Below are 22,784 nucleotides of genomic sequence, written 5' to 3'. Positions count from 1 at the left end.
ATCACTATAGACTTTATAGATATTAAAATGATAAGGAATTATTATAAAATACTTTATACCAATAAATTCAACTCAAGAGGAAATGGACAAATTCCTTTAAAGACATAAATTACTAAAGTTTACTAAAGAATCAATATGTAACTTAAGTATCACTGTTAAATTAATTGAATCGGTAGTTTAAAACTTTCCCACAAAGAAAGTTCAAATCCTATATGGCTTCACTGATAATTCTATTAAACATTTAAGGAAAAAGTAATATCAATTCTACACAAACTCTTCCAGAAAATTGAAGAGAAGGGAATACTTCCCATTCATTTATAAGGCCAGGTTTTACCTCATCAAAATTAGACAGACAAGAAAAAACTACAGAGCAATATCCCTCATGAACGTAGAGGCAAAAATTCCAGACAAAATTTTAGCAAATCAAATCCAATATATACAAAGACAATATATTGTGATGAAGTGGTGTTTATCCCTGGAATATGCAATGTTGGTTTAATATTTGAAAGAAAGAAAGAAAAGTATGTATGTTAACAATTGAATCCACATGAAGGTCTCATGGGTGTACATTGTTCTATTCTTTCATCTTTCTGGTAGGTTTAATTTGGTCGAAATATAAATTTGGGCAAAAAAGATAACCAAGATAATTGATTAGCCTATCGTTGTGGTTTACTGGGGCAGTTTCAAGAAGATACAAAGTAACTGGAGTAAATTCTCAAGGTTAACCTTAAGCAGTATAGCATGGTGATTAAGAATGCAGACTCCATATTAGGCTCAAATACCAGCTCTGCTAATAATGTGAACTTGGACAAATTGCTTAATCACTGTTCCTTAGCCTCCTCATTATGACAGCACCTACCTCTAATAAGCTTTGAGAATCAAATGAATCAATACCTGAAAAGTGCCTGGTGCACAGTGAATGCTCAATAAATGTTAACTGCTCTAGTTGCTCACTTGCAGAGACTGCCAGAAAAGTAATGATGCTCTCCTACCTTGGGTTGTTTGGGGTATTCTCTGCACCCTCCAAAAGGATGATTTTATTAGGACCACATTAGGACCATGGAAACAAGTGTGTTTCATGCATACATATAAGGCTGTAAGTTGGGAGTATGATATATAGAGTTTTAGATTAAAACTGCATCCAGTAAGTTGGCCTGACACATCTTTCAAATGTATAAAGGATTAATTACAGGTGACTAATATGATTCCTTTGGGTCCAGTGGAAGCCTCTGATCTTCATATAAAAAGAAAGGACCCAGAACAGTAACCTAGCATTTTATATATGTACCATTCTTAAACTTGACACAAAGTTTTTGTTATTGCTTTCCTGGCTCCAAATTTTTATTCTGAAAATTTTCAAATCTATAAAAAACTTGAAAAAATAGTATAATGAACATCTGCATACCTTTCACCTGGATTCAACAGTTGTTAACACTTTGCCACATTTGCTTTCCATGTGTGTATGTCTATACATTGTCTGGGCAAACTATTTGAGAGAAAGTTGCAGACATAATGACCCTTCACCACTAAATACTTCAGCATGTAGCCCCTAAGAACCAAGGCATTTTCCTATATAACCGTGATGCTATTACCACCCAAAATGAAATTTAACGTTAATATCATTTTTTACTATATATAGTCCATACACAAATTTTCCCAATTGTCCTGATCATGTCATGGCATTTAAAAAAAATCCAGAATCTAATCAAACATTAAATATTGCATTTAATTTTCATAATTCTTTAGTCTCCTTCAGTTTAGAATGCTTCCCCATCTTTTTAAAATCTTTTATGGCACTGATATTTTTGAAGCAGTCAAGCCAATTGTTTTATGCAATGTTCCTCAATCAACTTGATTATAATCACAAGGGAATATTTTTAGCAAGGACACTTCGTAAGAAGTATTGTAGTTTTTATTACTCATTAAAATGTATGAGCTAGAAATTATACAAGTAATGATAAACGTAAAGAATTGTTTTACTATATACTGACAGATCTTTGAGACTGCAAATGACCTGAGCTATAGAGTATCCTTATTTGAGAATAATAATTTTTCAATATGCATTAAAGATCATTACACAGCTGGGCGTGGTGGCTCATGCCTGTAATCCCAGCACTTTGGGAGGCCGAGGTGGGAGGGTCACTTGAGGCCAGGAGTTCAAGACCAGTAGCCAACATAGCGAGACCTGTCTCTCCAAAAACCAAAACCAAAAATAAATTAACTGGGCATGGTGGTGCATGCTTGTAGCCCCAGCTACTCAGGAGGCTGAAGCGGGAGAATTGCTTGAGCCCAGGAGTTGGAGGTTATAGTGAGCTATGATCATGCCATTGCACTCCAACCTAGGCAACAGAGTGAGACCGTATCTCTTAAAAAAAAAAAAACAAACAACCATTACTCACAACAGTTAAGACTCACATGAGCTGGCCTACTTACTTTGTATATAAGTGTGTAAACTCCTGAGGACTTCCGATAATGAACTTCCACATGGCAGTTGCTTTAATCTCTTTATGGCCTTGGTGGCAAAGGGCTACAGAGAATGAGAACACTTTTCCTATCCACTACTGGTCAAGAAGAAAGCAGACAGAACCCCACTACCTCGGACAACTGAGAAAGCTGGTTGATGATGAGGACTTTGACAACCCAGAGAGGAAGGCATCTAGCTAATGTGGAAGACGCTGCAAGACGTTGAGAAAGATAAGGCTAGAGCAGTAAGATGGATCTGACATGGTGAGGATAAGAGAGAGATCTGGCAAAAACGATTGGAGCAGAGTGCTAAATGAGGGCCTTTTTCCATACTAAGCTTGTGTAGTCTTCTCACCTAGCCTTGGAATAACAGCAGGTTTCTATTTAGCTTGCCTCCATATTGGCGGGGGGGGGGGGGGCGGGGGGGGGGTGGCGGCACAATTTAAGCTGCAGTAAGTTGTGTATCAAACTACCACACAGGACCCTAAAGAAATAGTTTTTAAAACTGCAAAAAATTGAAATACGTCACATCATACATGAAAATTAACTCAAAATGAATCATAGACCTAAAGATATTAATAATTATACAATTTCTGGAAGGAAACATAGGAGAAAAATCTTTGTTACTTTGGATTAGACAATGGGTTCTTTGACAAAAATGTCTTAGCTAAGACACAGAAAAGCACAAAGCACACAAGAAAAAAATTGCTAAATGAGAGTTAATCAAAACTAAAAACTTCTCTTCTTCAGAAAACACTTTTAATAGAATGAAAAGACAAACCACAACCGAGAAAAGATATCTACTAAACACATATCTCAAATGACTTATATCTAGAGTATAAAAAGCACTCTTAAAACTAAAAAAGAATAAATATCTAATTAAAATACGGGGTCAGATTTGAACAGACAATTCAGTAAAGAAGATATTTGCACACGAATAGACATTCCACATCATCAGCTATTAAAGAAATGCAAATTAAAACCACAATGAGATTCCACTACACACCTACTATTAGAAAGGCTATAATTTCTTTTAAAAAACTGAAATATAAGGATCTGCTGATGCTGTGAAGCAACTGCAACTTTCACACTGCCCATGGGAATGCAAAATGGTACAGCCACTTTAGGAAACAGTTTAGCAGTTTCTTAACAAGTTAAATATGCACTTAGCATGTGATGCAGCAATCCCACCCCTAGGTGTTTGCCTGAAAGAAATGAAAGTATACGTTTCATGCATATGAGAGTTTTTAGCAGCTTTATTCATAATTGCCAAAAAACTGGAAACAACCCAGATGTCCATAAACTGATGAATGGGTAAACTGATATATCTATACAACTGGAATACTACTCAGCAATAAAAAGGAATGAACAGTTGTCCCTCAGTATCAATGGGGGATTGGTTCCAGGACTCTCTGGAGATACCAAAATCTGTGGATGCTCAAATGCCTGTATAAAATGATATGCTATTCGCATATAATCTCCAGTATACTTTAAATCATCTCTAGATTACTTAGAATACCTAATACAGTATAAATGCTATATAAATAGTTGTTATACTGTATTTTAAAAATTTATATTATTTTTATTGTTATTTTATATTTTTATTTTTTCCAAATATTCCCCATCTGTGGGTGGTTGAATCTGTGGATGAGGAGAGGACCAACTAGACTTATGGATACAACAACACAGATAGTAGCATAATCTCAAAAACCTTATGCTAAGTGAAAGAAGCCAAAGACAAAAGGCTACACACTATTTGATTTCATTTATAAGACAGTCTGGAAAAGGCCAAACTATAGGAACAGAAATTAGATTGGTGGTTGCCAGGGGCTGGTGGTGGGAGGAGGGGATTGATTGCAGAGGAACATGAGAAGCCTTTTTAGGGTGACAGGAATGTTCTATGTTGGGAATGTGATGGTGGTTACATAACTATACATTTGTCACAACTCTTTGAACTGTACACTTAAAAAGGGTGAATTTTAGCCTTAGCTAAAGCAAGAGCGAGACCTCGTCTCTACTAAAAAAATAGAAAGAAATTAGCTGGACAACTAAAAATATATATATATAAAAAAATTAGCCGGGCATGGTGGCACATGCCTGTAGTCCCTGCTACTCGGGAAGGTGAGGCAGGAGGATTGCTTGGGCCCAGGAGTTTGAGGTTGCTGTGAGCTAGGCTGATGCCTGGCACTCTAGCCCAGGCAACAGAGACTCTGTCTCAAAAAAAAAAAAAAAAAGGAGAATTTTATTACATGAAAAGTATACTTCAATAAACCTGACTTAAGAAAATAGAAACCTAAAAAAACAACTAAGTGAAAATTAATTTAAGAAAAAAAGTAACTTACAGTTTTTCCAACTCAAGAGTTTCCATGAGGATGTTCTCAATTGTTGTAAGTGAGACTTGTGTTGTTCCCACGTCTCTGAAGGAGAAAGCCCAAACAGTCATGATATGAACCCCAATACAAAAATTCTATACTTAAAAAGATATTTCAAAGACTTATGATCACTTCAATTTTGGCTTCTCTATAAAACAAGCCAGCTCAAGAGTATATTTCCCATTGAAGATAATTCTAGACAGCTCTTATTGAAGAAATGTGATTATTATGTTCATTTGCATCGTCAAATGATGCAATGCCAATTAATGGCATTGAATAATAGAACTTACATACTTTTTAACCATTATCTTCCCATTTTAGTATTGCATTCACCTCTCTTGATCATTTACTCTCTTTTTTCTTTTTAAAATAGTGAACACCTATTCCTCCTTGCTTTCTGGGATAAATGATGTTCCTACATGCATCTGTGCATTCTATATCTGTATGTGTTCTTCAGCACTGCTCTCTTCCCCTGCTGGCTGTCTTGCCCATCATATCTCCTTTCTTAATCTCTCGTCATTGCCAATAACTTTTTTTCAATAACCTAGTTAAAATTTAAATTATGACTTTTTAGCCTAAAGTCAAAATATTTGATCTTTGATGCAAATAAAATACAAGAGCAGAAATCATCCCATGACTCATGAGATTACTGTAATACTTACAGATATTTTAATGCTGGCAATTTATAAAGATATGAATCTTCAACAGTGGCCAGAGGATTTTGATTGAGAATTCTGAAAAAATGCAATGGAATTAAAATTACCTGCATTTTCCGTGTGCACGAGACTACATGAAAAGTTGATATTCATTTTTTAGTATGAAACTTGTAGGTAAAAAAAAATCATTTTCTGTCTTTACCTATAAATCACCCTTAGACTCTGTAAAACACTCTTCCTTTGGGAACTACCCACATTTCTAAAAGATAAAATGGAGACGAGAAAGAGAAAAAATAGGAAAAAAAAAGTGGCTAGCAAGGAACAAATATGCCAATTATCCTCCATAATTCGAGGTGCTTGTCTTTCATCTCTAGAAATTAAAAAAATCATGGTTTAATACACACAGTTAAGAAAAATGTGGACCAAATCCTTGGCTTTAGAGCTAAAGAAAAAGAGATAAATCTAAGAGAAGGGAACTCTCATTACATACTCACACTGGTATTCTTGTATCACATCACAGCCTTGGTTACTTTGCACGTAATCACCTGTTCACTTGTCAGTCTCCTGGACTGTCAGCAACTTGACAGCAGGGACCACACCTTATTGTCATTGTCATACCCGTGCCTGGAACAGTGCCTGAAATTTACTAGGTATTTAATAAATGTTCGTTGACAAATAATATTGTGTTTAAATATCAGTAACATGAATAAATTCATTTTTTGATGTAAATTTTATTCCAAACTGCTGGAACAGATTTCCTTTTCAATTCTTTAAAGCAAACAAAGAAACAAATAAACAAATAAAAATAAAACAAAAGAAATGGGAAGGAAGAGAAGGAAATCTGTCTTTAGGTTAACTCTACTCGGCCTGGCGTGGTGGCTCACGCCTGTAATCCTAGGTCTCTGGGAGGCTGAGGTGAGTGGATCGTTTGAGCTCAGGAGTTCGAGACCAGCCTGAGCAAGAGCGAGACCCTGTCTCTACTAAAAAAATAGAAAGAAATTAGCTGGACAACTAAAAATATATATGTAAAAAATTAGCCGGGCATGGTGGCGCATGCCTGTAGTCCCAGCTACTCTGGAGGCTGAGGCAGTAGGATTGCTTGAGCCCAGGAGTTTGAGGTTGCTGTGAGGTAGGCTGACGCCACGGCACTCTAGCCTGGGCAACAGAGTGAGACTCTGTCTCAAAAAAAAAAAAACAAAAAAACGAATAATAGGTTAACTCTACTCAAGAATCATCACTATACTGCAGAACAATATAAAAATAACAATTATTACAACTGATATTTATTGCGCTGCAAGGCACTGGTGATTACCATTTCACATTTAATCCTCACAGTAAGCTTACATGGTAGATTTATTATCTCACTTTATAAATGAGGATACTGAGGCACAGAGAGGTTATATAACTTGTCCTAGATCACCAAGCTAGTTAGAAGCAAAGATGGAATTTAAACTCAGTACTGACTGCAAAGCCTGTGTTTATCTTCTATGAAGAAAAGAGGTTTAAAATAGTAGTTATTTTAACCTTAATTCTGAGAGAACTAAATATAAAATGCCTTTTCAAACTTCATCCACTCATCGGGGAGAAGCTCTTGAGAATTACATTTCTCTTTTTATTCATTTTCCCTAATCATTTCCTGTGATTAAGTATTTGATTAGCCCATGATCATTGAGGCTTTAGAAATTTAAAACCATGTTGTAGGTGACATCAGTGAAAATGGTGGAGTAAAGACATCTGAAAATTCATCTCTTCATAAAAGCAACAACAAAAGATATGGCAAAAGTGTCCAGAATCAACTTTTTCAGAACTCCGGAAATTTCCCTAAAAGCTTACAGCAGCCCAAGGAGCATTTATTCAGGAAAAATGGCTGACTTTCTGTAAGAACAGTGAGATTGGTGTTGTTTTAGCTTGCCCTAGACCATTCCTCACTCCCCAGCTCAGTAGTAGCCTTGAAAAATACCTCACATCCCCAGTACCCGAGGGAACAGAATGGAGCTGGATGGGGCTCCTTCAAAGCCTCATCCCCAATGAACTGTCATTATTTGACCTATCTGGTGGTTCCATGGAAGACCTTACTTGAAACGTTTGTCTTTATTTGACCCAACTATGAGCTGTCAGGTGCTAAAAGCCTCTCCCCAGAGGGTGTCTGTGGAAAACAATTCCAGGAAAAGTGTTTAACATCACAGGTGCATGAGGCAATGGATAAAAGTTGGGGCAAAAAAAGAAAAAAAGCCTAATTCAAAACCTTAATAGAAAACGCTGAGGAATAAGATGTCCATAGGGGCTTTGAAACACTCCAACGTATCCTTGGGAAAGTGGAAGACCATGAAACATATTCCTGGGAATCTGGAAGGTCATGCACAGGTTTAGGGCTGTGGGCATGGTCAGGAAAGACCTGAGAAGTCCCTAAACTCTCATCTCTGGCTGATCCTGAGGTTCTGCACAAGCAGTAAGGGAAAGCTAAGGTGGAGCTGGAAACTACCTTGCTGAGTGCTGAAGCTATGCCCTAACATGCACATGATGAACACAAAATCTATAAAGACGTATATGTGACAATAACAGTATAAAGGGAGATGTGAGAGTAGAACTTTAGAGAAGCAAAATTTTTGTATCCTATTGAAATTAAGTTGGAATTAATCTGAACTAGAATGTTATAAAGCACGATTAAATGACTAGAATGTAATCCCAGGGCAACCAGTAAGAAAAACGACTCAAAAAAATATAGTCAAAGAAATAAGGGAATTGAAATGGTATACTAGAAAATATCTAGTTAACACAAAGAAGGCAATAATGGAGGAAGTGAGGAATGAAAAAGACATAAGACATAGAAAAAAGAAGTAGCAAAGTGGCAGATGTAGATCCTACTTTATCACTAATTACATTAACTATAAATTTATTAGATTCTCCAATTAGAAGGCAGAAATTGGCAGAATGGATTTTAAAAAACATGATCCAACTATATGCTGTATCAGAAACTCACTTTAGATTGAGAGACACAAATAGGTTGAAACTAAAAGAATGGAAAAGATATATAATGCAAACAATAGCCAAAAGAAAAGCTGGAATGACTATCCTAATAACAGACAAACTAGACTTAACACAAAAATTGTTGCTAGAAACAAAGATGGACTTTTATAATGACAAAAGGCTCAATCCATTAAGAAGATAAAGTGATCATAAGTACATATGCATCTAAAAACAGAACCCTAAAATACATAAAACAAAAACTGACATAATTAAAAAAATAGATAATTCAGCAATAGTGGCTGGAGACTTCAATACCCAACTTTCAATAAAGGATAGAACAACTAGACAGAAGATTAGCAAGGAAATGGAAGACTTGAACAACTATAAATGACTAGACATAACAGACACCTATAGAACACTTTCCAACATTAGGAACATTAAAATAGCAAAAGACACATTCTTCTCAAGTACACACAGAACATCCTCCTGGATAGACCATGTTAGATCATAAGACAAGTCCCACTAAATTTAAAAAGACTAAAATCGTACAAAATAGGTTCTCCAAGCATAGTGAAATGAAATTAGATATCAATAACAGAAATAAATTTGGGAAATTCACAAACATGTAGAAAGTAACATATTCCTAAATAACCAATGGGCCAAAGAAGAAATCATAAGAGAAATTAGAAAATACTTTGACATGAATCAAAAGGAAAATACATACGTCAATACAATGGGATGCAGCTAGAACAATGCTCAGAAGGAAATTTATAGATATAAATGCTGATGTTAAAAGTCTCAAGCCAATCACCTAAATATCCACCTGAACAAACTGGAAAAAAAAAAAAAAACTCAGTAAACTAAATGCAAAGCAAGAGAAACAAAGGAAATAATAAAGATTAGAGCAGAAATAAATGAAATAGAGAACAGAAAAACAATAGAGAAAATCAACATAATCAAAATTGGTTCTTTGAAAATATCAACAAAACTGATAAACCTTTAGCTACACTGACCAAGAAAAAAAGAGAGAAGATTCAAATTATTTAAATCAGAAATGAAAGAGGAGACATTACTACTGACCTCACAGACACAAAAAGGGTCATAAGGGAAAACCATGACCAATTGTTTGCCAATAAATTCGGTACCCTGGATGAAACAGAAAGATATAGACTACTGAAACTGACTTGAGATAAAAACAGACAACCGACATTAGGATCCCGCATTTGTGCCTAGTGAAATCAAAACAGGGGGACACTCCATGTTGTCCTATTTCTTCCTCCTGTTGTAGAGCTTTCTTGTTTTCACTATGTCTGTGTTGGGGCAATGGAGGGAACGAGAGGGAACTGACGCAACAACTCAAGTCTGGGGATGCTACAAGCAACTCTTTTCCACAAACCAAATGATATGAATGCGTTTGGATTCCCAGTGGATACTGTCTTAAACCATTTGCATTTCTGGTTCAATTCCCTCATTTTACACATAAACTAAGGTGCACTGACACCTAATCTACTGCCTTTTTGATATCTTTATGGGAGTAAAATGTGGCACGCTTTTTATTTGCTTCAAAGTTTAAGAAATATCACTCTAAATAATTTTTTAAAATATACCTTATTAGAAGAGGAAAACCTAACTCTTTCTGTATAAACCTTTTGCTGTAGAACAATGAGACAGAATAAAGGCAGCTCACAAAATAAGGGAACATTTCTTACCTGTTATTTTTTTTCTCCAAATTCTTCTATACGGTCCACACACATGAGCTATATTTCCTTTCTATTAACTGAGGAGACACAGCAGACTTGAGGGCTGAGGCATGCCATCACGGCCCTGAATGTACTGAAATCCTAACAGCTTTAGCAGAACAAATGTCCTAAGCAGGCAGCGAAAATAAATTTTAAATAGGACAAACTCCAAAACTACCTATGCTAGAATCCCAAGGCAGGCAGGGAGAACCGGTTCCTTGGCAGAAGGTAGACAAAGAACGAGGCAGAGTGACCTAGACCCTGTTGCGGTATGTCTGAAGGACTCGGGGATGGAGTCACCCTTTCCTTCCTTCATCCACACGGCTCCATGAGCCGTGAGAACACGTCTCCCACGCGAAGCTCCTCAATACGGGACCTCTGACGGCATCACCTGAGCCCTTTCTCGGGGCAAAGTCTAAAGAATCTGAAATGGGGACCTGTACTTTAATCCAACTTCTGAGCATAGCCTTGGAGAGGACTCCTTGGCAGTGAAGAACAACGGAAGCAGCGAGGGCCCTGGAACCAGGCAGACCTGGGTTTGAATTCGGACTCTGTCACTTTCTGGTGAAGTGACTTGAACAAGGACTATCTCTGAGCCTTACTGAGTAGCGTTCGCCTCACAAGGCAGGTTGGGGATGAAGTGAAAGCCCGTGAAGGCACCTAGTGCGGCGCTGGCCGGCACAGGGCCGGTCTCCGCGGTGGGGATGTCGTACCTGCGCGGGACAGGGCGCAGCAACCCTGGGCATGCCCAGTGGCGGCGCGGCCGGGAGCTCCGCAAGCGTGCAATTCTCAGAGGGAAATGCAGCTCTCTGCTCTAAAGGTCCTGTTCAAGTTAAAAACTAACTGTAAGATAAAACGCACAAAAAGGCAAATGGTCGTCATTCAGCTCCTATGACAAGGGAACGAAGAACTGTATTGAAAATTACTTGCAAAGCTTGTAAGTGGTTCCACCACTTACTAAAAGGTGTGAACCTAGGCAAGTTATCCGATGTCACTGAGTTTCAACTTCCTCATCCGCAAAATGGGGATAACAATATGTACATCACAAGAGTTGTTGGGAACATGAAAATGAGAGATCACAGGAGGCAACATGTATCCATGTTTACCATGTGCCAAGCCCTGTTCTAAGAACTTCAGGCATGTTATCTCACTGTATATAAGTACTTAGGTGCCTGAAACATAAACGTCACCTATTAAAGTTATGGGGAAGAGGAAGAAATAACTCAGCTTCCAGGAGAAGAGAAGATACCTTGTTATATAGGTGGGAAGAATAAGATGCAGCTGGGAGAAGAAAAGTATAATAGCTGCTGGGTGTGACAATCTCAAAACTTTTGAACCATTACAAATTAAACAGCCATGTTAAATCGCCCCAAAGGACAGACCTGAATTGTTATTTCCATCTTTAATGTTTTCGCCGCTCTGAATCTGAGAAAAAGCCGCCAGGATTCCAGTACATACCAAGACGTGATGACAATATCCCAACGATACCCTGAAGTGTGTAAGCTTTTGTGCATCTACAGCCTCCAGAGGAAGCTGATGTTAGTGGACTGAGGGCAAGGAGAGCATTGATCCAATAGGGATGAAGCTCGGAGTTTCCTCTTATTCTTAGTGCTTCCTTTCTTGGCCCAATGTTGACATACCGCTGACATGTCAGCATGTGAACGTGCTCTATCTGAATAAGGCCTTCTACACTGTAGAGTCAGTTTCTAAAATGATGGAGCTTGTACTATTAGAACCAATGAAGTGACTAAAAGAATTTTTAAAAATAAGCCATCAGTCTAGACCTGTGTAGGTGAATGAAGGAGAAGCACTTTAAAGTCAGGAAAAAGAAAGGATAGTAACATTTAGGATTATCAACCACTGCTGGTTTTCCACTAAATATTTCATCGGAAAGAAATACGATTATTACCATCATTTCAATAGCAGTACTTTACTAATAAGCTCTTGGTATGTCTTTTTTTGTTTTTGTTTTTGTTTTTGTTTTTTTCAGACAGAGTCTCTCTCTGTTGCCCGGGCTAGAGTGCCGTGGCATCAGCCTAGCTCACAACAACCTCAAACTCCTGGGCTCCAGCAATCCTTCTGCCTCAGCCTCTTGAGTAGCTGGGACTGCAGGCATGTGCCACCATGCCCGCTTAATTTTCTCTCTATATATTTTTAGCTGTCCAAATCATTTCTTTCTATTTTTTAGTAGAGACGGGGTCTCGCTCTTGCTCAGGCTGGTCTCCAACTCCTGACCTCGAACAATCCTCCCACCTCAGCCTCCCAGAGAGCTAGGATTACAGGCGTGAGCCACCGCGCCCAGCCTCTTGGTATGTCTTTGAGGTGGATTTCAGATTCAAAATAGACTGACCCTATATCACACTGCTGACTTGTTCACTCAGTGTTTGTCAATAACATAGAGGCTTCACCCAGGAGATTTCCTGGGTTGTAATTACCTGGAACCCAGGGGAGATTCTAGGCTTTGTGAGGCCTGAACCGTATCTAATTTGGGAAATCTTCTCTAATAAAAACACACAAAATTATGAATACAAAAACTGCTAGGGCCCCTCCCAGGATGTTGGAAGGTGCCGGTGTAAGCGAGGAGCCCTGAAGCTTAGGCTCCATTCAATTCATGATAAATCCACCCCAGCTGGGGCCTTTTTACAAACTTCTGCAATGCTGGGAAAAATATTGCTTCAACTTGTGAACAACCCAGAACTGTGTCATGTTGGTCATGAAATTACCGGCATCTTCCTTTGGCAACTGGCCTTGGGAAAGAGATGCAATAGGCTTCTATCTCACTACAGCAAATTAGCTTTGTCTATTAGAAAGCTCTGACCCAAAACAAAGGAGCACAGCCCCCAACACACGCTCGGTAAACTGTGACCGTTGTGCCCATCTCTGAAAGTAACTGTGAACGAGGTGGAGGGGTACAGCTCTATTCAGATCCCATAACAGGAGCATTAATCTCTAACACCAGCTAGCTCTGGTTTCCTCATCACCGTGAAGCAAATGCCTTTTTCTGCTGTTTGAGATGAACACAGAAACTCGAGATAAACAAGTTGGTGCCTCCTCCACTGTGAGTCTTTCCTAACCCACCCCTCAATTCCTGTGCTGTCCCTTCCCCTACCTTGTCACCCTGCTGTGTAGACCCCAGCATGGCTCTCATGTCTTCTCATCATCATCCCTCTTTCTCCTGATATGAAAGCCTCTTGGGGACAAAGAGGCTTTGTCCTATTCCAACTTGCACCCCCAGCACTTAGTATAGTACCTGGCACACAGCAGGCATGACACTCATTAATTTTTACCAAATGTGATTCCGTGGGTTTTGTTTTTTTCTGGTGTTGCCTACATAATTAGAGTGAAACTTGGGTTCTCATGAGGGACTCTCAGTGTTATAAAATGTCCACTAAAGGTGGTGAGTTTAAGACATTTGTAAGAAGACTCCGCCTAAACCTCTTGGTGGAGGGATCCAATGAGTGTGCCCTCTGCTGGGAGGGCAAACAAAAAACAGACCCACAGGGTTCCTCCCTAAGTGAGGCCTCAACAAAGTAACAAGGGGACAGAGGAGGCCCCTGAAGTTGGGCGTTGGCAAAAACTGTTAATTCAGCCCCAGACACATCCTAAACCCCTTCCTCTAGCCCAAAATGAACTGTGGGAAATTAGACTTCTGAACCACAAGACAGGTGGACAGTCTTTTCCAGAGTCAGGTTTAGAGGAGGATCTTCACCTTGAGTCTAAAATCCCCTTCAGGCCACTGAACATACCCACTAGGATTTGCTTGTGTCACAGAGAAATCATGGAATTTTTGAGCTGAAAGAGAATAAAACCCACCCTTCTTGTTGAAGAGTAGTCAGGGAAGAAAGTATATGGAATTAGACTAGAGCAATGTATTTTCTTTACGAATATTTTTTGCACCGTAGCTTAACATAAATATTATCTTTTCCTACACTGCAAAGGTTCCTATTGCCCACAGATAATTCTTAACTTCTTAGGTATATACTTTTTGAAAAATAATGTTCTGGGTGATTGGGGAGAGAAGTGCCCTGTGGCAGGTTTTCAGGAATTCTTTCTGCTTTACCATCTAAAAGACACTGACACTGAGAAAGCATCCTGCACCTTTCGCTCCCTGGAGGACTTCGTGTTAAGCTCCCTTCTTTATGGCTACATGTTGCACACATTTCAGCAGTTAGAAACTCTGCACATGAGGAGGAATCAAAGTCATATTCAAAAGGAGGATTTCAAGGATAATTCGCATAACAGGGCTCCCATGACAAAGCTAATTTGAGCATTACTTGCTTGCTGTCTCTTATTGCCCAAACCGAAGATGAGTACTGGGGAAAGCAGAGCCCGTCATATGTAAGTTACACAAGTCTCTTGGCCTCTTTGGACCTTAGTTTCCTCATTTGAAAAAAATGGATGGATCTTAAGACATACTTTTCAGAGTTCATGATGAGCTTATACCCAGTTAACCAGTAACTGTAGGATGCTTTTACACACAAATAGTTTTTTTTACATATGTTCATCTATTTCACTTACATCGTATGTAAAAATTGCATTCCATGCCAAGCCTGAAATGTTCCAAAGGTCACTTCCGTCAGTGAATTGCAACCAAGATTTCTACAAAAGAAGAGAGAGACAAGCCAAAGAAGAAGAAGAAAAAAGATATTGTTTGAGAACATTTATCATTTGGCAGTGATCCTAATTCATATATGATGAAACATGCCCTCAATACTTTCTCCATACACTAAAGAAATCTCACTGTAGAAGATATTGGCTTACGATTTATACTTTCATATTTACACATGCAGTGCATTAGATACAAAACATTGAGTGCTCAACAAATACTTGTGTTAAGAGATCTTTATTTCTCCAGAACAGAGTTTTACAGCTTCAGTGCTGTTGACATACTGGCCATGTAATTCCTTGTCGTGGGGCTTTGTCCTGTACTTTGCAGGTTGTTTAGCAACATCCCTGGCCTCTGCCTCCCAGGTGTCAGTAACATACCCACAGTTGTGACAGACAAAAATGTCTCCAGGCATTGCCAAATGTCAGCTGGGTACAAAATACATTGGATGAGAACCACTGTTCTATAATGATTCACTCTGATCTGTGTAATGATTCTCACACTCATCTTTGCTAGAGATGAAAAGGATTTGCTATATAATTTTAGTAACGTTCTACCAGTAAAATTTTAATATTTCAAAATGAATAGCAAACAGGTTTACAATAGGTTTAATAAAAATTCCAAATAGAATGAAGTTATATTTGTAACACAAACTGCAAAAACGGTAGGGTTTCAAATGTACCTCTTTCAATTGACTCTATTTTATTGCATGATAAATCTCTAGAAAAAAGAAGATATTTCTTTGATTAGCTATTAGATATCAAATTAGCGGGAACAAATAGCAGAGTTTAGAATGATAATACTGAATAAGTAGTTTTTGTCTACAGTGTCAACTTTTGGATTTGTATTAGAACTTTCCAGAGCCCCTAATCCTGCCTATACCTCTTCTAGAATCTCACCTTCATGATTTTCATAAACATTTTTTATTTTAGTTTAGTTTTTTTTTTGAGATAGGGTCTCACTCATGCTCAGGCTGGTCTCGAACTCCTGAGATCAAGCAATCTTCCTGCCTTGGCCTCCCAGACTGCTAGGATTACAGGCATGAGCCACCAGCGCGTCTCGCCAATTTTCATAAATGAAATATGCAACTATAGATCTTGATAGATTTTGGATGAAATCTTTCCCTAGAGCAGGAGACTTGATTACATGACCTTCTGTAGTCTCATCAAATTCTAGATTATGAGCTCAAAGTTTTTGTCTTTCAATATAATTTCTAACATGAGAAGAAATGATCTCACATTTATTCACCTTCCTGGTTTAATTCTGTTTGTCGAAGGCAGTTCAATACCAAAAGAAATAAAAGATATCCTTTCACATCATTTGAGAGGAAATTGCTCCTCTAATTAATATCTAACTTTGAACTAATTCAGAATTTTACCATATTAATAGAAATTCATTTTGGTTTTAATATTCCACAAAAGCAACTTGTTTGTTGTGCAGTGATGGGACAACAAAAAACAACATGGAACTGGATTTTTATTTGAAAACACCCATTCTTGACTACAGTTGACTATTTCTGTCGATGCCAGCCTGTCCCTCACTCTTCACCTGGCTGGTATAACTCTGTCTGACTGGTGTCTCCATCTGTAGTCTCTTCCTTTCTAAACTATCCTGCACACAGTCACCGGATGAACTCTCCAGAAGTGTTCTCAAAGACCAGTACCTGGGAATTTATGGAAGCTGCAAATTCTCGGCCCTGCTCTAAACTGACTGAATCCGAAACTGTGGGGGTGGCATCCAGAACCAAGGCCTAACAAGCCCTCCAAGTGCTTGTCAGGCAGGCTCAAGGTGGTCTTCAGCACTGCTGGTATAACATGGTTCCCCATGATGGCTCCTTTGCTTGGCATTCAAAGCCCTAGAAAATCTGGCTCCAGTCTCCTACTGTCCCTCCTTGTAATCTACAGGTAGTCACAGCATTCCTCAAATACTTTCTTGCGTTTTGCCTTTCTCCCATTTTTCCAAGTTTAGACTATTTTCCCAAAGATGTCTGTCTAAGGATACCCAATGGCCCTTTGAGGTCCTGTTCTAAGAGCATTGCTCTGGTAACATCTTCTCCGATCCACACTGAAGTCCTTTCTCCCTTTTCTGTGCTCCAGAAGCAATTTGTCTCTCTTAGTGCCCATGTCCATTTCTTCTTTTTGATACAGTTATCTTTGCGTCCCATTTCTTCTGAGTGTAAACTCCTTGAATGCGTGGACTATGTCTGGCTCATCTGCATGGCCCGCCATGTTTAAAATTGACACACAAAAATCAAGCAAACTCAAATGTTTACAAAATGAATGAATAGCTGAGGAATGAACAGCACAAGAAAAGTAACTATTTTAAAAGAAATATAATTTTAATATTTGTGGTCCCTCTTCTGCACCTCTGCGGCACTTTGTCATCTACTTAGTGCTTGTTGCATCATGGTTTGAGCTTATTTGTTTGTTTCCCCTGTGAGATGTTAAGTTCTTAGAAGGGTAGGAACCCTGTCTTACTCATCTGCCTCCAATATTAGGCACAGTGCTTGGCATATTCTTTCTTAGCTTTTTCTTTCATTGATTGGCATCTTTTAAACGAATGAGAATAGGTATGCTAACGTGAAATAATTAGCTTACAAAGTATTTCATAGTGGAAGTAATAAAGGGCCTCCTCCATTGAGCAATTCACTCATTTGCTTTTTTCCAAATGTGGCAGAGATTCCCAAGAAGACCAATACAAAAGTGGTCATCCCCTTAAAGCCTAGGAGGTTTGATAATTCAGAGGACTATTTGTAGTGTCATGTGAAGCTCTTTGTACCCACTTCCCTTAAGCCTTCTACATTTGAAAGAGGAATCTATTTGTGCAAGAGGATCATTAATTAGCTTTATGAGGATTAATGATGTACATACTTCTGGACCTCATGGACAAAGGATAAGAATCAAACTTTCATACCAAAGACTATAGTATCTTCTTATCTCTAAACAGATAGAAATACTACGCAAATATTCCCTCCTTGGCAACAAGGCTGGAGAGATTTTTATTTTGTAATTAGTGAAGAATTAGGAGCATTTCTGATATGCTTACTTAGTGTAAACATTTCTAGCTATACCACTTAACCATCATTCTAAACAACCGTTTTTAATATAACAATTCCTGCAATAAAATCCTTAATACCAGTCTATTCTCTTAAATATATTTTAATATTCTTGATATTATTTATATTAATATAATTCATGTTATTTAATATTTAAATGTTAATTTAATTCAGATTAAATTATCAAAATATTCTGGACTAATGGCATTCGAACTAGTATAGATGGTCCGTATTTTCCTTTCCTTTAGGCAATGACTTGAGGTAAACTTTAATTCCTCTCATTCTACTAAACCAACGTTTTCAAATCTTTTTCTGAAGGCTAGAGAGTGACTATTTTAGGCTTTATGGGCCACATACAGACTCTGTTGTATATTCTTGTTTCTATTCTTTTCTTTTCTTTTCCTTTTACAGCGCTTTGAAAATGTAAACCATTCTTTACTTATGGGGTGTATATAAAAACAGACTGTGGATTAGATTTGATCTATGGGTTGTAGACTAAATATAAATATAAGCAGATGGTGTATGAACACTTATAAAACAAGGTTTACATGGGTGTCAATAATTGCTCAGATCTTATTACTACTTTTTCCCTATAAGTGAAGTTCCTTTCTGTCTGTACCTTGTCTATATGATTTAAAAAACCGAAAATGCATAGGAAGTATCTGATGCTAGAGATGGGCTAAAACCCTACACAGATTTAGAGAACTGCAGAATTTTATTGCTGGAAGAAATTTTAGAGATTGTCTAATTTGAATCTCTTATTTACTTTGCAGATAATATCACTAAAGGCTCATAAATAAATATGATTAACTAAGTAACTTACAAATACCGGAGGGATAGCAGGCCTTCAAATGAATCTTTGCGTAATTCTGTCAAATTGTTTTCACTGAGAATTCTGGAAAATGAAAAGGTTATTTCTGGATCAAAATGCAAACTAGCAACAACTATTTGCTACACAGGACTAACTCCTATCTATGGAGGAAACCTGGGTCACGGTGCTGCCCGAATGCCCTAATTCTGAATTAACTTCAAGATGGTAATATCTGCTCTGTTTTCAAACCTTATCTCACGTTCTCCTGTTTGTGTCCATCTCTCTCCAACATGCGCGCGCACACACACACACACACACACCTCTACCCGCTCTTCCCACCAAATTTGTATTTAATGCCTACTCTTCCAAAGTCCCTATTAGAAGCCAACTCTGGTAGCACACCAAGATCAGCAGAACTGCCATTTCCTCATCTCTTTCCCTAAATATTATTATGAAAGCCCCACATGGACCTATGTCAGGGCCACAAACAAGCCATTAGGTTTTTCCCCATTAAAAAATTCTTTTTGAGAACTACAAGGCGCACAACATGCACATAACATAAATGTTCAGTTTAACAATCAGGAAGCAGATGCCCATGCAATATCATCATGTCAGGAAAGAGCACTGCGAGCATCCAGAAGCCCCGAGGGCCCTTTCCAATCACAACCCTCTCTCTAACCCCTACAGGTAACCACTCTCCTGACTTTTATCGTAATTTCCTGGCGTTTAAAATGTAGTGTTACCTATTATATGTCAGCCATAAGCAACATACTTTAGTTTGCCTTTTCTTGAATTTTATGTAAATGGAATCTCATTGCACATATGACTTTCTATCTTGCCTCTTTCACTCAACATTCTGTTTGTAAATTTACGATGCTGTTGCACGTAGCTGAGGTTGGCTCCTTTCGGTGCCTGTATGGCGCGTCCCACAGGTCACCACTAGCTACATGTGGTTCCTGAGGTCTTGTGTGTGGCTCAGTGTGACTGGGCAACTGAATCTTTAATGTCAGTAATTTTAATTATTTTTAAACTTAAGAGCTGATACTCAATGCAGTTATTAGAAAACGTTTAAGTGCGTTTTTCACCAATGTGAGGATAGGATGCTACTTTATTTTTTCTTTTGAGACAGAGTCTCACTCTGTTGCCCGGGCTAGAGTGAGTGCCGTGGCGTCAGCCTAGCTCACAGCAACCTCAAACTCCTGGGCTCAGGCAATCCTTCTGCCTCAGCCTCCCGAGTACCTGGGACTACAGGCATGCGCCACTATGCCCGGCTAAATTTTTCTATATATTTTTAGTTGTCCAGATAATTTCTTTCTATTTTTAGTAGAGGCGGGGTCTCACTCTTGCTCAGGCTGGTCTCGAACTCCCGACCTGGAGCGATCCTCCGGCCTCGGCCTCCCAGAGTGCTAGGATTACAGGCATGAGCCACCACGCCTGGCCAGGATGCTACTTTCTAAACTGCATATTTTATGAAATCTAAATATAGATTAAGTATTTTTGGTGAAAATTCACCAACCAAATTTAGACTTCAAAAGAGCATGGAAAAAATAATGTGAACTCTTTAATAATAATTTTAGGCTAATTATATATTGAAATGATAATACTCTGGATGCAATGATAATATTGGAATGATAATATTTTAGATATATGGGTTAAATAAAATATATTAATGTTTGTTTCTACTTTTATTTTTTGAGTGACTACCAGAAAATTTAAGATTACATATGTGGCTCACACCAGGCTTCTATTGAATAATGCTGCCTTAGGGTATTTCATTGTATCACTATACTACAATTTATTTATTCCTCTACTGTTGATGAATATTGAGATTTTTCTAGTTTTGAGTTATTACAAACAATGCTGCTTTGAACATTCTTGTACATGTATTCCGATAATACTTTTGCCTGAGTTTCTCTAGGATGTAATAGGAGTACAAAATTGTTTTCCTAAGAGATTGTGCTATTTCAAGTTGGTAGATTGAGAACATGCCACGTCTCTACCCCTCCAACCTCCACCAAATCCCTAAAAATGATAGGATAGATATAATTAAAAATTTCACAACCTTAGCTCAAAACTTGCAAGCAGCTTTACAAATGCTTCCCCATGAGAAATGCGCTGGAGCTATCTGCAGGGTTATTGGTTGGGATACTACAGGAGGAGCAGCCAGAGGCACACGTCAACCCCATATACTTCCTCCTTGGACCAGGCAGCAAAGGTGTCTTCCTCCAGGCAGGAGCAATTGGCCTTAAAAGGGGGCAGGGTCCTGGAACCCTGGAGGAAGGGCACACACTCCCCTACTAGCTGCCTCCCGCACCTTCCTTATTCTCAGGGGAATCCACCTGTAACACAAGCCCCGGCACATCATTTCACCTCTCCCCTGCAGCTGGAAAACAGAAGTAGCAGAATTTCAACTACAAAGATGAATTACATTCAGGAGGGACCAAACAACAAGAGAAAGCTAACTCCAGTAAGGACAGAAAGCAAACTCAAAAACGACAGATTAGTTAACAGAGAAAGCACGAGAGGACTTTAGAATAGCAGCATTAATATCCACAGACAGATGTAAGCGGATAGTTTATCCACGAAAAGGAATCGACTAAAGATTATACAAATATAAGGGGTTATTAATAGAAAACTCAGTATATGGGCTGGGCATGGTGGTTCATGCCTGTAATCCCAGCACTTTGGGAAGCCGAGGTGGGAGGACTGCTTGAGGTCAGGAGTTCGAGACCCTGTCTCTACAAAACAATTTTAAAAATTAGCTGGGCATGGTGGCACACACTTGTAGTTTCAGCTACTTGGGAGGCTGAGCCAAGAGGACAGCTTGAGCCCAGGAGTTGGAGGCTGCAGTGAGCTATGATCATGCCACTGCATAGCCTAGTGGATAGAGTGACACCCTGTCTCTTAACAAAAAACAAAACAAAATAAAAACCTCAGCATATGAATAGCAGAAAGGACAGTGGAACAGGAATGATCCTCAGACAAGCCTGACACCTGGGCCCGCCCAAGAAATGTTATAGCCTTCACTTCAGCTACTCTTATAATAAAGACTAGGAACTTGCTGGGGGAGGGGTACTGCACTGTTTCTAGAACCTGATGAACAAGCAGGCACATAGTTATTTCTCCAAAACAGTGGGGAAAGGAAGTGGTAGCAAGCCAATATGGAAGAAATCCTCTAAGATGTCCAAGGCAAGCTCCTTTTGCCTGGGAGAATCCATCTCTTTGCAAATAGTATCAACAGCTGTCCATCCTTTGGGAGCCTTGAGGAACTGAGAGCATGCTATGTGGCCTTATGAAACTATTTCCATCAAGTTCTGTATTCTTTGACATTTAAAACATTCTGCTTCCTCTCGCTGCATCTGTTGGTCACATATTTATATTAATTTCATATCATAGCTTATGACAATAAAATACTACTACCTAGAAAGCATGCATGCCACTGAAATTAAAGGCAGTTCTCAGTTATAAGGTGGTCCATATCATACACAATATAGTTATATACATATTAAAAAGATTATCATTAGGCCGGGCTTGGCGGCTCCTGCTTGTAAACCCAGCACTTTGGGAGGCTGAGGTGGGAGGATTGCTTGAGGCCAAGAGTTCGAGACCAGCCTGAGCAAGAGCAAGACCCATCTCTACAAAAATATGGAAATATTAGGCAGGCGTGGTGGCCTGTGCCTACAGTTCCAGCTACTTGGGAGGCTGAGGCAGAAGGATCACTTGAGCCCAGGAGTTTGAGGCTGTAGTGAGCTGTGATGAGACCACTATACTCTAGCCTGGGTGACAGAGTAAGACCCTGTCTCAAAAAAGAAAAAAAAAAAAGATTATCATTAAAATAAAAACACAAAAAAATTAATTCCCAAAAAGAACTCTTGGAACCCTGAGAATGCATCAGATTCTGTCTGACCGCACCTGAAATCCACCGTGTTAGAAGGAACAGTGATGGTCAGAATACGTGTGAAGGGGGAACCTGATGATTTGACTTCTCACCTTGGTTAGCTAATACTTTCGTGTTTCCATGGAAATGTCCAAAAAGGAAAAATAAATCAATGTGTCCAACAATGTTTATAGTAACCTTCTTCATGACTAGAAAATGTTGACAAAACCCAACCTCC

At 38.7% G+C, this 22,784-nt stretch overlaps 1 protein-coding gene across 1 annotated transcript in view; it reads right to left on the bottom strand.

The window, feature by feature from the left end:
• The window catches only part of LOC123621201 (leucine-rich repeat-containing protein 37A2-like), a 45,636-nt gene that overhangs the window by 14,825 nt on the left and 8,027 nt on the right, over positions 1-22,784 (bottom strand). The window contains exons 4-8 of the mRNA XM_045527035.1: positions 18,682-18,753; positions 15,452-15,523; positions 14,716-14,796; positions 5,498-5,569; positions 4,806-4,880 (exon numbers count right to left, since the gene is read on the bottom strand). Coding sequence (XP_045382991.1) covers positions 4,806-4,880; positions 5,498-5,569; positions 14,716-14,796; positions 15,452-15,523; positions 18,682-18,753 — 372 coding nt within the window. The remainder of the gene's footprint in view (positions 1-4,805; positions 4,881-5,497; positions 5,570-14,715; positions 14,797-15,451; positions 15,524-18,681; positions 18,754-22,784) is intronic.

Source organism: Lemur catta, chromosome 15, assembly GCF_020740605.2.
Source record: "Lemur catta isolate mLemCat1 chromosome 15, mLemCat1.pri, whole genome shotgun sequence".
Taxonomy (NCBI): domain Eukaryota; kingdom Metazoa; phylum Chordata; class Mammalia; order Primates; family Lemuridae; genus Lemur; species Lemur catta.
The sequence above is the reverse complement of the archived record's forward strand: the minus strand, read 5'-3'. Positions and strand labels throughout refer to the sequence as shown.